Source organism: Ranitomeya variabilis, chromosome 3 (genome assembly GCF_051348905.1).
Source record: "Ranitomeya variabilis isolate aRanVar5 chromosome 3, aRanVar5.hap1, whole genome shotgun sequence".
Lineage (NCBI taxonomy): Eukaryota > Metazoa > Chordata > Amphibia > Anura > Dendrobatidae > Ranitomeya > Ranitomeya variabilis.
In genome coordinates this window covers 452,070,990-452,089,811 of record NC_135234.1, presented here as the reverse complement: position 1 = coordinate 452,089,811, position 18,822 = coordinate 452,070,990, and the positions used below count along the sequence as shown (strand labels likewise).

At 41.1% G+C, this 18,822-nt stretch overlaps 1 protein-coding gene across 3 annotated transcripts in view; it reads left to right on the top strand.

Annotated features, from left to right (window-relative positions):
• The window catches only part of GAS6 (growth arrest specific 6), a 167,935-nt gene that overhangs the window by 31,161 nt on the left and 117,952 nt on the right, over nt 1-18,822 (top strand). For all 3 annotated transcript variants that reach the window (XM_077296559.1, XM_077296561.1, XM_077296560.1), the window contains exons 4-5: nt 8,741-8,765; nt 11,466-11,528. In XM_077296559.1, the coding sequence (XP_077152674.1) occupies nt 8,741-8,765; nt 11,466-11,528 (88 nt within the window). The remainder of the gene's footprint in view (nt 1-8,740; nt 8,766-11,465; nt 11,529-18,822) is intronic.

Genomic DNA, 18,822 nt, shown 5'->3' with positions numbered 1-18,822 from the left:
TCTTCAGGTGTAATCTCAACTCTGTTAAAAAGTAGGAAGCCGGTTACAACAAGACAGTACGGCAAAATATGGAAAAAGTTTTTGTCTTCAGGCACAAAAATAGGGAAAGACATTCCCCTTAATTCCATATTAGAGTTCCTACAAAAAGGTTTGGAGATGGGTTTAGCCACCAGTACCCTAAAAGTTCATGTGGCAGCATTGGGAGCATTATTCAATTTTGACTTAGCTTCAAATAGGTGGGTCTCTAGGTTCATCAGAGCAGCAGGAAGATCGAGGCCTCTGCCAGTGAAAGTGGTTCCACAATGGGACTTAATCTTGGTCCTTAAAGCCCTGACTAGTCCACCATTTGAACCATTACACAAAACTTCAATAAAAAACTTGTCTCTCAAAACCGCTCTGTTAGTCGCCCTCACTTCTGCCCGTAGGGTCAGCGACTTGCAGGCTCTATCAGTTAATGCCCCCTACACACAAATTTTAGAGGATAGGGTCATTTTAAAAACAGACCCAGCATATCTCCCGAAAGTGGCTTCAAAATTTCACAGGTCTCAAGAGATATCTCTCCCCTCCTTCTGTCCCAACCCTACAAATAAGGAGGAACAAACATTACATACTCTGGATGTAAGAAGGTGTCTCTTACAATACTTAGAAGCCACTAGAGAGAGTAGGGAGGATTCCTCTCTGTTTGTGTGTTTCCAGGGTCCCCGGAAGGGGAAAAAAGCTTCTAAGGCCACCATAGCAAGATGGATCACGGACGCCATCAGTCTCTCATACTCGGCAAGTGGGATGTCCGTTCCCGGGGAGGTTAAGGCTCACTCGACAAGAGCAGTGGCGACTTCCTGGGCGGAGAAGGCCGGAGCTTCTATAGACCAGATATGTAGAGCTGCTACCTGGTCCTCACCATCCACATTCTATAGGCACTATAGATTGGACCTAATCTCTTCCTCAGATCTTACCTTCGGTAAAAGGGTTCTGGAAGCAGTGGTCCCTCCCTGAATGTACTATCTATGCAATTCTCTCCGTGGTGCCGTCATGGGCGATCAGAGAAAAATATAGTTCTTACCGATAACGGTATTTCTCTGAGCCCATGACGGCACCCGTACATTCCCTCCCTTCACTTATGGGTGTGCACATTTAAAAATGTGGAAATAAAATACTCACCCAGCTCCCTCGATGCTTCCTCTCAGCGCCGCAGCTTGTCCTGTATGAGCGGTCACGTGGTACCGCTCATTACAGTGATGAATATGCGGCTCCACCTCCCATAGGGGTGGAGCCGCATATTCCTCACTGTAATGAGCGGTACCACGTGACCGCTCATACAGGACAAGCTGCGGCGCTGAGAGGGAGCTGGGTGAGTATTTTATTTCCAGCGGGCGGGCGCACAGGGGGTGGGAGGGGGGAGGTTGACGGGATGTTTATTTTAACCACAAAAAAAAAACAAAAACACATTGATTTTTCATTCCTTCTCTCCAGCGAACGCTGCTGGAGAGAAGGGATGAATAGCGGCTTCAGCACCACGCTGGGGACAGCGCTTACTGTAGTGCTGTCTCCTGCACGGTCCGTGTGGTACTCAGTCGGCACACGGCTGCCGCACGTGTGCCACGTGAGGACACGGATAACTCCGGTACCGATTTTTCCGGTACCGGAATTATCTGGACGTGTGAGACTGGCCTTAGATTGGTGGACATAAAGAACTGGTGCACTCTACTTATAGTTCAATGTCGTTGTAAGTGACTCAGTAAGGAATGATGAACCATTCGGTGTCCATGCCAAGCGGGGTTACACACTATGCTTAGTCAGGGACTACTTTAACACAGAACATTTTTTACTGTGCGTAATCATTTTCAATCTCCTATTTTAAATAATGTTATGTTGATGATTTGTAATGCGGTTCTAAAAGCCTTGTTTTGTCTCATATTTCACTTTACTTTTACCTATCATTAGGCATTTTGCTTTACTGTTGTATACCATGTGTTATCTTTATTCACTGTGAATGAAGAAGTGCATATCTGTAATCTTCTCTTGTCTTCAATGGAAAGGGTTAGCAGTGGTGTAGCATGAGTTTGTCATCGATTGCTGCACTTTGCATAGTGATTTAGAGGAAATTAGCTTTTCATCTTGGCCACTGCCTATGCGAGTGGTGTAGCTGATGACAAAGACATCTCGACTACTGCACTTTGGATAAGCAACTATGAGGCTATTTGCACACGTTTCGGGTTTTCTGCGTTTTTTCTTTTGCGTTTTTTCACCGGTTTCCCACTGCAAAAATGCTTAAAAAACGCTTACATTAAGCATCCCATCAATTTAATGCATTCCACAATTTTTGTGCCCATGCTGCGTTTTTTCCACGAAAAAACCGCATCGCGGAAAAAAAGTCAGCATGTTCATTAATTTTGTGGAATTTTTGCGGATTTGCCGCTATATTATTGCATTGGGAAGCTTCGGAAAAATCCGCGAAAAAAACGCGAGCGGATTTCCTGCAAAAGTAGTCCGGATTTGCTCAGGAAAATTCTGCAAACTTTCCTGAACGTGTGCACATAGCCTTAAGTTGACTCATGCTTAGCAGCTAGTGAATAAAGACAGTATTGAATCGTGCGCTACATGTGATTATATTCATACATAACTATGAGTTGCTTTTATAGTCCTACACATTTGCTACTCACAACTAGGGTTAGGGATATTACTAGGTTACTGAAATTGTTATAAAACAAAACACAATGTAATAAAAATAGAAAGTAAAAAATATAATAGTCTGTTCTGGACTACTCCCATGTGAGCTATAATGACAGCCCTGATTTTACTGCTGAGCAATTACAAGTTGAACACAACAGATATAAGTTTACGAACACCTCTCTGGATAGGCAGTGTGGGTGTAGAGGCAACACCATAGAAATGACTTTGCTATGAAATAAAAGCTTATAGAAGGATTTGTAATGTGACACAGCTTAACTCTGCTGCACTGCCCCACACAAACTCATGCAGGAGGTTTGACCAGGATAGGTGGCATAGAGTTCTGCATACCTAGAATATACTTCCACAGACCGGAAATATGTCTGCACCAGTGGTAAGTGTGCTATCATACATTAAATTCCATCTCCAATTACAATATAGTGATAACAATCTTAACAATAAACAATAGTCTAATTTATTTCTGAATATACAATTTAGGGCTCACACTCATCAGCATAAATGATGTGTTATGCGAGTACAATGAGTTATTTTTCTCACTTAGCATCCGTATGGTTTGCGTATGCAATGCTTTCTTAACATCAGCTTTTACATACAGTAATTCTGGCATTTCCAGCTAGTTTACTAACTAATAAAACAATCTTAAATACAGATATACATTGATTATAGATTGATAGATGTAATTGAGATATATAATAAGTGCAGTGCATGTGTAGCTTACAGAACATCTATGCAGCTGATAAAAGAAAAAAATGGCATGGGGTCCACCTAATTTTTCTTAACCAGCTGAGGGAAAGCAGAAAGGTGTGATGTTTATAATCTGGGAAGGGGGTAATAAACATGGAGTTTCCCATGCTATTAATATCAGCTTACAGCTGTCTACTTATCCTTAACTGGTTATTAAGAAGGGGTGCCCCCCCCCCAAAAAAAAAGTCACCCTCTACAATTAATAACCAGCAAAGGCTAGGAAGAAAGCTGTGGGCTGATATTAATAGCCTTGGAAGGAGCCATGGATATTGCCCCCCTACCATATTAATATCAGCCCTCAGCCACCCCAGATATGGCTCTTCAATTCTGACTCTTAGCCTCCACTTTTCACACTTGACCTGGTGCAATGCCCTGGAGACCAACTATTGGGACCCTTACCGATTGGCAGAATGGTTAACATTTATCCTGTGCAGTGCACAGTCTCAATTGCCCCTCCATTCCCTATGGAGCAGATGAGTGCTGTGTTTGGCTTTTTCAAGCAGCCCTATGGGTGTGATAACATAATTTTCTAGAGCGGTGTCAGCGCCACTCATGAAAATCTGCGCAGGAGCGCAGCTCATTCCAGCAGCATCACTGTGTCTCTGAAGCCAGGTGTACAATTGCAGGCATCAAATGTGCAAGCCTCGCATGTCCAGAGGTTCAAAATATGGCTTCTGGTCATGCGCAATGCACATCTCTGAAGCCGGAAATCATACACCTGGCTTCAGAGAGGCAGTGACACTGTTGGAATGAGCGGTGATGATGCCCCTCCTGCAAATTGTTATCACGCCCCTACTACTCTGGGGAACTAAGCATTGACTAGTCAAAGCCCTCATTAGCATAGGGAAAGCGGAGGTTATAAATGCTTTTATTTAACCAAATCATGCTATACAGCAGGGGTGGGGAACCTCAGGCCCCAGGGCCATTTACGGCCCTCGATGACCTTTTATCAGGCCCCCGGGCATATTCTCGGGGACCGCATTCTTGGGCAGGGAGCTTTATTTTGATTACAACTAGCTCATTAATTTCTTCTTGCTCTGTTAGCACACACATGCAGTGTTCACTACTGAACACTGAAGGGCATGCAATGTAAGATTACGTCCTGAAACCAGCGCCAGAGTCAGGATGTACTTTGTGGTGGAGTTTGTACGGCCCCCGAAGGATGGTATAAATATCCAAATGGCCTTCGGCAGAAAAAAGATTCCCCACCCCTGTTATACAGGGATGTTTAGGGAGGGAGATTAATCACAAATCGCTGAATGCTGATGGATTGGAGGGCACGGGAGACCTGGCCCATTTTAAGAAGCCCTCCTACTCTGCACTTATTACCTGTATTAATTGCATTTATTAGAACTCGTTACCTGTAGAAGCTCTTTTAGCATACAGAACTTAGGCTATGTTCACATTGCGTTTTTGCAGCGGTTTTTTTTTTTATTGCATATCTTCAGCTGTGTTTCAGTACCAGCAAAGTCTGAGATTTCAGAAATCTCATGCACACCTGCTGATGGATTGGAGGGCACGGGGACCTGACTGGTTCCTTTTAAAGAAAATCTAACATGTCTGTGAGACCCCAATTCTTGCTGGGTGTTAGGTGGTCAAAAACTTATTTCATACAATAAAATGTAAATTAATCATGTAAAAATCATACAATGTGATTTTTCTGGATTTTTTTTTTTTTTTATAGAATCTGTTTCTCACAGTTGAAATGTACCTACGATAAAAAATACAGACCTCTCCATTCTTTGTTGGTGGAAAAACTTGCAAAATCGGCAGTGTATCAAATACTTATTTTGCCCACTGTAGTTGATAACTTGTTTTCATCTGACAACCCCTTTTTAAAAACAAACTGAGCAACTAATCTTGGAAATACCTACCCTCAAGAAAATGACTGAAATGTTCTGATTTCTCTGATAATATTTTATTTTAAATGAAGAAGATAAACCAAAAAAGTAGATATTTTCTGTAATCTTATTACAGGTTTAAAGGGAACCTACATCCCTGTTTTTTAAAAATTAGATAAAAATAGTGTGAAATAGGGGCAGAGCTGGGCTTTACATTAGGGCCTTTTCGGTGCCTTTACACCCCCGTTAGGCTGTCCAAATACCTTTGTGAAGTGGCCGTTTTCTGCTGTCACTCAAGTTGGTCAGGTCGGATGGGCGTGGTCACAGCGCTGTTTGTCCCCCAGGATCCTGCTCATCTTTACGTTGGTGGCGTAGTGGTGTGCGCATGTCCAAAGAAGATCCACTGCCCAGGAGATGAATAACGGCGCGGTCTTCGCTATTCAGCCGTTTACCGGTGGGCGCGGCCATCTTTCTGTGGCCGCGCATGCGCAGATGGAGCGCTCTGCTGCCCGGGACTTCAGGAAAATGGCCGCCGCGATCTCCATCTGCGCACGCGCGGAATCCCGCGGCCATTTTCCTGAAGTCCCGGGCAGCAGAGCGCTCCATCTGCGCAGGCGCGGCCACAGGAAAGATGGCCGCGCCCACCGGTAAACGGCTGAATAGCGAAGACCGCGCTGTTATTCATCTCCTGGGCAGTGGATTTGCCTGCTGGACATGCGCACACCACTACGCCACCAACGTAAAGATGAGCAGGATCCTGGGGGACAAACAGCGCTGTGACCACGCCCATCCGACCTGACCCACTTGAGTGACAGCAGAAAACGGCCACTTCACAAAGGTATTTGGACAGCCTAACGGGGGTGTAAAGGCACCGAAAAGGCCCTAATGTAAAGCCCAGCTCTGCCCCTATTTCACACTATTTTTATCTAATTTTTAAAAAACGGGGTGGTAGGTTCCCTTTAAATAGGAATTTTCCTTTTAAATGTTTGTCTTACCTTTCACTGACAGATTTGTGCAAAGTAAATTTTTGTTTTCATTTCTCTAGTATACACATCTACTAATGAAACTAATTACTGTAAGGGGAAAGACTATTGATTTTCTGCCTTTAACCAGAAATATTATGCAAGTTCTGTGCGTGCAGAACTAGAGCAGAGTTCAATGCCCTCCAGTAAGCTTAAAAGAGATGCTACCTCAAATGAAGGCTCTTAGTACTTTCTCTTACTTAATATTTCACAGTTACAATCCAGCTGTCACTTATCATACACCATTTTTAACACTAATGATCTCCAAGAAATTGTGACTGAAATGGATTTTTTTTGTATGCACTGGGAATTGTTGTGTTCACACTTTCAAACTAGTAGTAATACAGACTTTAGTACATTAGGAAAACAAGTAGGATAGTTCTTACTGTTCAATGACATATATTTAATATAAACAGAGGTGCAGAATGCTTAGTATGTTCTGTATAAGGCTATGTTTCCACGATCCGGAAGTAGCAGCTCTTTGGATGCTTACCGCATCTAATAGAATCTATTGATGAAACTGACATGCTGCGGTCCTAAAAGACGCGCTGTGTGCCGGTTTTCGCGGGTGATCTGCAGGTGCGCATAGTCGCATAGTGGCCATGAGATTTCTAAAAATCCTATTCACTATGCTGTAACATCTGGCCGCTGCGGTTTTGATGCTGCTTAAATACACAGCGTCAAGACCGCAGCAATTCCTTATTGTGGGAAAGTACCCTAAGGCTATGTTCACATGTTGCGTTTTTGCAGTTCTTTTTTTATGTCAATTTTAAGCTTTGTTTAAGCTGCTTACAAATAAACAGGTTTTCCTAAGTTTTTGCTGCAATTTTTTTTTACTGCGTGTTTGTCAGTACATTTGTACATGCTGATAAAGTTTAGTGCATAAAAAAAAATCTGATTCAATTTCAACATGTTTTGGCACCCAAAATGCAGCAAACAGAGTTTGCAAAAAGCAGCTTTTCAGAGTTTGAAAAACTCTGTAAAAACGCTGAAATAAGTGACATGCTGCATTTTGCAAAAACGCAGCTCTTTGGCAAAACGGTCCAGAAGAAAAACCCAAGGTGTGCGCATGAGATTTCGGCAATCTCATAGACTTTGCTGGTACTGTGAAATGCAGCTCAAAATTTGCATTAAAAAACCTGCAAAAATGCAAAATATGAACATAGCCTTACTGATCTTGTATTAGTGATTTCTACAACATTTCCAGACTGCACTACGTGCAGTGAGTGGCTGGGAGAGCTCTAGAGCCCATGCTGTAAAAAATACATACGGTAAGTCTAGGTAGTTAGCCACAGGCTGGGGAAGTGTGTGTGTGTGTGTGTGTGTGTTGTAATTATATAGGACAGCTCAACTACTGCCTCTAACATGCTCCAAGCACTAATCCTACCTATGAGAAATTGACACTGGCAGTTCAGTTTTCAAAGAACAGATGTTTCTCTGCTGTCCAGCAGATTTCTACAATATTCTTCAGGGTTGGTGAATTAGAGAGATCCGTGCTGTCGGTAAGGATTGCTGCTGTGTTAGCTTCTGCTTCCACTTTTCATTTGCATCCTTTTGTAAAAAAAAGAAAGAAAGGAAAAAAATAGTGAGACAAAAGATAGCTTATAAGTGTGTTCGGAGAACAGAAGGCTTTTGCTATACAGACTTTCTTCACAGCCATCCTTTAGGACAAATGCTGCACACAAGCCCTTTGTAATCTGTTTGTGACTATGGATTAGTGTAAACCAGTATGTACAGATCATAAACTCTTTATCTTCACCCCCTAAAAGGTTCAAGATATGATAGTATTGCGGTTGTGTTCTTTGTTACCATGCTTTGATTTTTTTTTTCCAGGATAGTGTCCATTTGATATAATCTTGCATAATAAAGTAAGTCATCACACACAACATACAGAAATAATTTACAACAATAATGTAGGAAGTTATGAAAAATTCTTTCATTGAATAATCGGACAAAATTCAAGATGCTGCAAAAGCCGCAAAAAAGAAAAATCACAAATAGAAATAGAGAATCAACTTGATTTATATCAGCTATATGATTATGCACACAGTCATATAATGTATGTAGTGAAATGCGCTCATCACAATGCGTAAGGGGAAAATGCTTTACATATCTCATGTTTTATAGTTCATGCAGGTTACGGTATTTAATTTTATCCAGCGGTCATACATATTCTGTACATAGTATTACTATTTGTTGCAGCTAAGAATCCAACATTACCAGTTTGAGACTTCTAATGAGAAAAAAAAATATCAAAAATTAGAAGCTAGCTAATGTGCAAGGTATTTGCCAAAATACTCATGAAAGTACCCGGTTTCCATCATGGGGGTACAGTACTGAATTAATGTGGTAGAACTTATTGTGGACCATCTATGGACTTTTCTATGCTGTTTATTTTATTTCATACATGGTTATATTAATGAATTCTCCTTTTTCTTTTTGCAGGAATATTTTTATCCCAGATATTTAGGTAAGTGTTGATTTGTCCATAATTAGGTAATTATTGTTTTTATTTTCAGGCTGCAAAATCAGAAATAAATACCGGAAATAGATTTGCATCTCATTATATTTCACTGTGATTGGAAATTGCTTCTGATTATTTAAAAGAAACACTATGCAAACATTATATCCTTGGGTGTTGCGATTCTGTGGATGATTTTTTCGGTAGAGGTGTGGTAGAAGGTGTGGTGGGTTACTGTTGGTACTGAAAGGTACTATTAAATGTTCATATTCACAAAGGCAGCATAGTCTGTTATTGGCATATTTCAAATGTATCTCAATGTCTCACAAAAACGGAGTCTATCGGCAACAATCTCGATACCTGCAACAAGAATTGTCAGTTTTGATAAAAATACACATCAGATCCATCCAAAGTGATTAAGCAGAATTTAAAGATTTAAAGAGTATAAGGCTGCAGTCACACTAGCAGTATTTGGTCAGTATTTTACATCAGTATTTGTAAGACAAAACCGGGAGTGGAACAATTAGAGGAAAAGTATAATGAAACATATGCACCACTTCTGTATTTATCACCCACTCCTGGCTTAACATTAGATTACGCAAGTGAAAGACAGGCAGTAAAATGTTTTATTCACAAAAAGAATCAGCTGTGATCCCCTGCTGTTCTGTCTGTACAGTCTTTTGCTTCCTCCCCTGGCCAAGAGATAGATGTAGTATAATCAGACCATGTTCCTGCATGGCCAGACACAGCCATTACACAGTACACAGCAGGGGCCCATTTATAAGATTATCTCAGCGAGGGCCGGCTCCAGGTTTTCATGGGCCCTGGGTGAAAGAGTCCTGGTGGGCCCCTTTAACTCATACCACAATTCATAATGCAGGAATACGGAAGAGAAATATAGGTATAGTACAATGCCAAAGATTTCACTTACCGTATTTTCCGCTTTGTAAGACGCACTTTATTTCCCCCAAATTTGGGGAGGAAATGGGGGTGCGTCTTACAAAGCGGATATACCGCTTACCGTTACAGGCTGGGATGAGGGGGTGTCCGCCACCACTGCCGCCCGCTGCTGCCCCGGGTGATGCTGGAGGCTCCGGTGCTGCGGGGGGCTCTGGCGACATTTTGTGAAAGACCAGAGCCCCCCGGCAGTTCGTCTATGCTTTCCAGTATGACTGACTCTGGGAAAATGGCCGCCGGAATCTCGGGAGATGAGATTTCAGGGCTGAGATCTCATCTCTCGAGATCTTGGTCCCAAGATCTCCATCTGCGCATGTGCCGCCTCTCGGTGGCCATTTTCCTGAAGTCCACCGCACAGGAAAGCATGAACGAACTGCCGGGGGCTCTGGCCTTTCACAAAATGTCGGCAGAGCCCCCCGCAGCATCGGAGACAGCCCTGCAGCATCGGAGCCCCCTTGCAGACCCCCTCATCCCAGCCTGCAGCACAGGAGCCCCCCTGCAGCACAGGAGCCCCCCTGCAGCACAGAAGCCCCCTGCAGACCCCCTCATCCCAGCCTGCAGCACAGAAGCCCCCCTGCAGCACAGAAGCCCCCCTGCAGACCCCCTCATCCCAGCCTGCAGCACAGGAGCCCTCCTGCAGCACAGAAGCCCCCCTGCAGACCCCCTCATCCCAGCCTGCAGCACAGAAGCCCCCCTGCAGCACAGAAGCCCCCCTGCAGACCCCCTCATCCCTGCCTGCAGCACAGGAGCCCCCCTGCAGCACAGGAGCCCCCCTGCAGCACAGAAGCCCCCCTGCAGACCCCCTCATCCCAGCCTGCAGCAATGCTCCACTCCTGCCTCCAGCAACGACCCTGATCTACCGCAGCCACAACCCCTGGTAAGCAATAAGATGCATGCATTAGAAGAAGCCCCACCAATTTATTAAATAAAGTTTTTTCCTATTTTTCTCCTCAAAATTTGGGGTGCGTCTTCTAGTCCAGAGCGTCTTACAAAGCGAAAAATATGGTACTTCTTACATTACATGAGTGAGATGTATTGTGCATTCTACATTAGCTCAGAAACCGGACAGTATAGTCCTCTATACAGAATAATGAGCCCCATATATTGCTCCAAACAGAATAATGAGCCTCATATATTGCCCCATATGGTATAATGGCCCCATATAGTGCTCCATACAGTAAAATTGGCACCACATAGTCCTCTATACAGAATAATGAGCCCCATATTGCTCCAAACAGAATAATGAGCCCAATATTATGCTCCATACAGAATGAGCCTCATATCATGCTCCATACAGTATAATGGGCACCACAGAGTGAAAAAATTAGAATCTTACCAAATTTATTATATGTAAACATATTTGAAATTGCCATGTATCTCTAAAAATATAAAATTATTTAACCTGTATGCTAAATGTTGTGAAGTAAAAATAACCCGCAGTACACACAGCTGGGAAAGCGCCGCACCGTACAATGTGTAGTGGCCGTTCAATGGTGCTGCAGATCAACTCCAATTGAAGTAAATGAAAGGTGATCTGCAGTACGTGAGAGCAGCCACTACATAGCATCACCAGCTACGGTGTCCCAGCTCTGTACACTGTTTATTTCCAGCCACCAAACATCTGATTGGGGTTAGACTCTATCAAATCTGACATTGACATCCCATGCATGTCGTCAGTATCTAAATTCTGGACAACGCCTTTCAATGACGTTATAAAATCGACTTCATAATGTGAAACTCCTCTTTTTCTAGATTGCATTCAGAAGTATTCGTTTCTAGACAGGAAAGATCCAGACCTCTCTACATGTATCCACAGTAAGTGTTTTTAAACAATATAACTTGCAAATATTTGTGTATTGTAGTATTACCAAATGCTTCATGCAATCCTTTTCCCTTGTTTTTTATTATCTGATCATGAATCGCAATCTTGAATAAATAATTATGGGGACATTTTAGTATGCATCCAGTACATTGGTATTTACGTGCTGTTGTTGCAATTTTGAGGCAGTTCTTCCTGTTGGTCTATGGAGCCTGACAAAAAATATGCATGTGATGAATCAGTGTCTAGGCTCTATATCGATGTTGAAATACTGGCCAAGCGCTGACACAACACAAAGTTAAAAGAAACGTCATTGTGAATATGTTTAGGTATGTATTTTTATTGGTGCTAAAAACACGAGAGCTCCAGGCGTTTAATTTGCTATGAAACATTAGTTGATCCAGAAGGCACGCTGTAGAATACTAAAATGTTAAATCAAAACTACTTTATGTAATTGTTTGTATAAATGGGCTCTCGCTTATATCAGATATTCTGTTGATATTGGAATCTGCTCAATATTTCACTTGTAAAAGCTCATTCAGCAAATATCTGACATTCCACACTGATTCACCAGTTCCTTCCTCCTTCCCTGAAACTCGCTGCACAGCTGCGAGATAAGACTTCCAATCGGCACTTGTTGACTGCAGAGAGGCTGCACCTGACGAAGGGTCAGCATTAATGCTAAAAGAGAAATACACTTTCCATAAGTTACCTCCTCAAAACAGCAAATAAGAAAAATCACATTCAGCCTGATGAAACTGTGTACACAGGTTGTGTAGCAATGATAATTTAATAGTGTTGGCGCAATGCTAGGATGAAGCATTGGGATTCAAAGTCCTTGTGCCCAGGTTGACAAACTACTTTTGTTTGTTTTTCTTGATCACTTATACAAAAATCACACACCAACAGCATTTTTTAGAGACACAATAAATACCGTAACCATAATTAATCGCAAAGATCATAATTTATAAGGTCGAAGTCAAATGAACAAATGAAAAATCATCCTATTTTTGATGATTTTCATCCTTATTGTCATTTGTTTGCCACCTGAGTGTCCATATTTTATGTCCTCATGACAATCTGTGCGGCATCCATATTTATACATCAAGATATTAAAATGTTCATGATAAAATACAATTTCCTAGGTTTTAAATAACAATATGTTCGTAACAATCGGATGATCTTTATAGGATTCAATTTTTTCTTTTTTGTGTAGCCCTACACTGTATGGCTTTTGGAAGAAGGAGAAGAAGAAATTAAAGTGCAAAAAAAAAATTCCCTGGTTTATTAAAGGCTTTATCAACAAAGCGATGAAATGGAGATACCCTTTTGCAATTTCTGCTTGATGAATTCTTATGCAGACAGTGAAATCCAGTTTCCATTTATCAATTACAATACAATGGGATGGGTTAGATCAATAGGGTCATGGGGTGTATGAGTTCACAAATGGCACAACCTATTGCCGCTAGATAGGAATATTGGCATGTTGTTTACACCATCACCTGACATATGGGGTGACAACCTTTTTTCATCTATAGTGAATTAGGTGCTGTTTACAATTTCACTTAGTCTTCTCCTTTATGTAGACACCTTTCACATTAAATTCTGTCATATTTTGTATAGTATTTACCCTTTAAATGGTTATTCCTAACTTTATATATGGGTATTGTTGGACAGTGAAGATAATTTTGCAATCTACTGCCTATTAAAATTTTTCACTGTTCTTGAGAAATTAACACTTGTCCTTTTTTTTGTTTACAGCTTAATGCCTTGAAGAACGACCACCTCTGGTGTACAAAAGAACATACTCGGTGCTTACAAGACCCTTTATTTTCAGTTTGTAAGCACTGTTTTAAAGCTGTTAAGGGTCAGTGGAGAGTGCCATTATCTCCTAATTCTGGCTATCTTCAGTGCTGTGCTGACAAGCTAGACAGCAGAGGTGGTTGGTCTCCTAGGAAACAGGTTGTAAACAAAAGAGAACTGCTAATATTTCAAGGCAATCTTTATGAAGTTGAAAATAACTACTTAGGCTAGGTTCACATTGCGTTAAAGCAGCCCGTTCAATACATGCGTTAAACGGGCTGCGTTAACGCAAGTGCCGACATGCCATATTGGTAGCGCAGATAGAGCTAGCAGATGCTCTATCTGCACTAGCGGTGACGGACCCGGGAACGCTGCAGCCCGCGTCCCAGGGTCTGTCACTCAATGACGGCACATTGCTAGCGCACGCCCAAAATGGGCGTGCGCTAGCGATGCTCCCGAAATAGTGCTTAATGGCAGCGTTAACGGACTGCGTTACACCACGTTATGTCGTGGTGTAATGCAGTCCGTCTAAAAGACTACCCTAACGTGATGTGAACCCAGCCTTAATGGTATGTTCCCACAAGAAGTATTCGCTGGATTGCAATCCTTTGGCCACCCCCTTTTAAATATCAAAATGACAGTTTACCATTAGTGGTTGAGATGATGTTTAATGATGAAACAAATATGGCTGCAATTCCTGTTGTCACTGGAAGTAATGGCTGGCAAAACACAATAGAACAGTGGAATAATTTTGGTTAGTAGAAATTATGTTTTATTTATTTCCTAATATGCAGGCAATTTTATGTTATGGGGAAAGTCTATTTAAAGCTTTTATTATTTTTTTTTTGCATAGACCAGATGTTATTAAATCTATCCACTGTTTTACCTATGCCCAGCTCTCCTGGGGGAATAAATGATGCAGAACAAGTATTGAAGGAGATCTTTATAAAACAAGTGGAGTAGTGATTCATAGGAACCAAACCGCAGTGATTTTTCAGAGGACTTTACAAAAATACTTCCCATGGCAAATAGATCTATTACAATGTACATTACCTATTTTTTATGGCTGTTCTCCATACATAAAGGCGCTTCTCACAAAATTAGGATATCATCAAAAAGTTAATTTACTTCAATTCTTCAGTACAAAAAGTGAAACTCATATACTCATATATTATATAGAGTCATTACAAACAGAGTGATCTATTTTGAGTCTTTACTTCTGTTAATGTTGATGATTATGGCTTACAGCGAATGAAAACCCAAAAGTCATTATCTCAGTAACTTAGAATAATTAACAAAAAACACCTGCAAAGGCTTCCTAAGTGTTTTAAAAAGGTCCCTTAGTCTGTTTCAGTAGGTTACACAATCATGGGGAAGACTGCTGACTTGACAGATGTCCAGAAGGCAGTCATTGACACACTCCTCAAGGAAAGTAAATTTTGCATTTAATTTGGAAATCAAGGTCCCAGAGTCTTGAGGAAGAGTGGAGAGACTCACAATCCAAGCTGCTTTGAGGTCTAGTGTGAAGTCTCCACAATCAGTAATGGTTTGGGGAGCCATGTAATCTGCTGGTGTAGGTCCACTGTGTTTTATCAAGAACAAAGTCAGTGCAGGCCTCTACCGGGAAATTTTAGAGCACTTCATGGTTGCCTCTGCCAACAAGCATGTTGGAGATGGAAATTTCATTCTCCAGCAGGACTTGGTACCTGTCCACACTGCCACAAGTACCAATACCTGGTTTAAAAAGAACATATCACTGTGCTTGATTTGCCAGCAAACTCGCCTGACCTTAACCCCAAAGAGAATCCATGGAGTATTGTCAAGAGGAAGATGAAAGACACCAGACCCAACAATGCAGACGAGCTGAAAGCTACTATCAAAGCAACCTGGGCTTCCATAACCCCTCAGCAGTGCCACAGGCTGATCGCCTCCATGCCATGCTACATTGATGCAGCGATTAATGCAAAAGGAGCTCCGACCAAGTATTGACTGCATTTACTGAACATACATTTCAGTAGGCCAACATTTCGAATTTTAAAATCCTTTTTCAAGCTGGTGTTATGAAGTATTCTAATTTACTGAGATTATGTCTTTTGGGTTTTCATTGGCGGTAAGCCATAATCATCAACATTAACAGAAATAAACACTTGAAATAGATCACTCTGTTTGTAATGCTCTATACGATATGTGAGTTTCACTTTTTGTATTGAAGAACTGAAATAAATTAACTTTTTCATGATATTCTAATTTTGTGAGAAGTGTGTGTTTGTGTTTCACTCCCTATATCTCTGTTTGCTCATCATAACTGGCTGCATTGCAAACAGTTAATCACTTCCCAGCACTGAAAACATTTCTGGGCCTGTGCCCAGTCAATTGTTCATGCAGTACGAAAAATACAAAGGTGATCAGCTAGTTTTGTTTTTATATTCATATTTAACAGTGAATTTCGCAGCTTGTTCTATTCCAGCAAATTACTGTGTTTACAAGAATCTCTGGGTGGTCTCTGCTGTTGGAATTCACTACAAATATTGCCATGGAGCAAGTCTTGATTTATACATTCATGATGTAGCTAAATCTTCTGTGTTTATGTAATATGATTAATAGATGTCCACTACAACAGACATCTAGACGTCTTCCGGTTCTAGCTATGTACAACATTTGGTAGCTGCGATAGTAACTGCTGTGTTTTATAAACAGTCTATAAGATATATTTAGTACATGGAACTTTATAAGATTTTCTTAATCTGAAAAAATTGTCTTTTGTCATTAACCTGTTGGCCATTCTGACAAAAATTCTTAAGTGTGGTAGCCGAACCATGCAGAAAATAAGCGACAAGTTAGATTGAGTTTTTTGACTGATATCTGTTTTGTCATAATCTAAAACAATTTTTTGTGTCCCATTAAAAAGGCTGATTGCTGGCCACAGATGGTCTTCTTGTCCGGTTGTTGAAGATGATTAAAATACAGGACTGTTCAGTCCGTAAGCAAAGCTTCAGACTGTGACCTCTCTTTTTCCACACAGTGACTCCTTTATAAATAGTTTACATGCACTATATTGACAGATGTATTGGGACGCACTTCTTTACCATTGAATTAAGGTTTTTTATTCTGTTGCATTGCCACAGATATATAAAATCCAGCGCCTAGACATGCCATCTGTTTTTACAATAATTTGTGAAAGAATGGTTTAAAAGAGCTCACTGAATTAGAGTATGGTACTGTAATAGGATGCTACCATGCCAAAATGTCAGTTTGAGAAATTTCTTCTCTCCTAAATATTGTGATAAACTGTGAGTATATTGCTAAGGGCTTGTTTCCACTTGCGAGAAACACGTCCTTATCTCGCATGTGGAAACCAAGCTGTGGCGCCGGCACTTTGGAGCGGAGCGTGCAGCTCCATGTGTTCCTATGCGGCCACACGCTATGTTCTGGAGTGCCGGTGCCACAGCTTGGTTTCCACATGCGAGATACGGACGAGTTTCTCGCAAGTGGAAACAAGCCCTTAAAAGTGGAAACTGTGCCAAGCTTTGGATGGAATGGTGTAAAGCGGCCACCACTGGACTCTGGAGCAATGGGAACATGTACTGTGGAGTGATATATCACGCTTCTCTGTCAGGCAGCCTGAGGCCCTTTTTATGTTCCAGCATGACTGTGCCCTGGTGCACAAAACAAGGTGCTTAAAGGTATGGTTGGGTGATTTGGTGTGGAGGAATTTGTCTAGCCACACTGAGTTGACACCATCGAAAACCTTTGGGATGAACTAGAATGAAAAATAAGCCACGCACCCCTATCTAACCTCCAAAATGCACTTCCAGATGAATGGGCAAAAATTCAGATACACACCCTAAAATATTGTAGCTATAAAACCTCATACTTTTGTCGCAAACAACTCGCTGACCCATAGCGTTTCAGTGAGACTAAGTATGCAAATGGCCTGTTCAGAGTATAACAGGATCTGAACTCTAGCACCACCTATCGAGGTAGCATTCCTGAAGGTCAATATTAACAATTGCTAAATTACATGCCATAAGAAGCCAAACAAGCCACTCTATTTGCAGACTTGTGTTTCGGGGCTGTTGACCCTCATCAATTTAAAACAGGAGGTCTGCAAATGCAAATTGAGTGTTTAATTTGGCTTCTTTTGCCAAGGCTCGTTAAAGGGTCAATATTGACTTTTATGATTGCTGCTGCAATAAATGTCACTAGAGTTCAAGTACTATTCCTCTCTGAAGATATTTGCATATTTAAATTCCCACAGGAGCATTGCACGGCCGAAAAGTCTCCTTATGCCAGCTTGGAATTTCCACCTCCCCCTTAAAACCCATTGAGACTAAGTTCACCCAACAATATAAAACGTTGTCCAATATTCATCCAGAAAAAAGACTATTATTATCAACTGTATGTAATCCTTATTATGACATCTGTTTTTAATACATCAGCAGTTAATTAAATTTGCAAGGCTAAATTCAGCTTCCTATGTTAATAAATGCAATGTATCCATAAAAATTAGATGTTATAAGAATAATTAATCACGATCCGTATTACATACATTACTTTTTTTTGGGTGCACAACCATAGATTTAAAATGAAGGGAATACTTGCATGTTAAGAGCGTTATGAAGGTGCCTGGCCGCTGTACTGAAAGTTCGGCACTCGTGAGAAAATTACCTTTTATTTCTCCTGGGAGCCTCCGGCTTTCACTCATACAGGCGTTCCTGAAGCAATTAGTCACCGCTCACAGCATTGGGAGTTGCGACTATCAGCACGCCCCACCACTGATTGACCGTCGGCTCTTCACTGATGCATTATATAACATTTAATATTTTTACTGTAAAGCCACAGTTGGAACCAGTTAATTTCTGACTCCTTCGAAAACTAACTTTAATTCCAGATCTCTGACTTCAAAACTCTACTAAATGGCTAGTATGTGGCCAGTTTTAGCTATGATACTGACTGCAATGTAGATGTTTTGCATAGATTTAAACCCCTTCTCCCCGAAGCCTGTTTTCACCTTCCCGACGAGGCCAGTTTTTCATTCTAACTAGTGTCACTTTGAGGTAATAACTCTGGAACGCTTCAATGAATCATCTTGCTTGTGAGGTTTTCTCATGACATATTGTACTTTATGGTAGTGGTAAAATTAATTTGATATGACTTGTGTTTATTTGTGAAAATATCTGAAATTTGGCGAAAATTTTTTATATTTTGCAATTGTAAAACTTTTCATTTTTATGTCCATAAATCAGAGTTATGTCACACAAAATAGTTAATAACATTTCCCACATATCTACTTTACATCAGCACAATTTTTGAAACGTAATTTTTTTTGTTACGAAGTTAGATGGGTTAAAAGTTGACCATCAATTTCTTATTTTTCCAACAAAATTTGCAAAACCACCATCAGTTTCAGAAAAATTGGGGGCCCTCACCTTCTTGAGTGCCAAACATTAAGGCCTGAATATCTACCTCCTGATGCTGAAGGAAGGT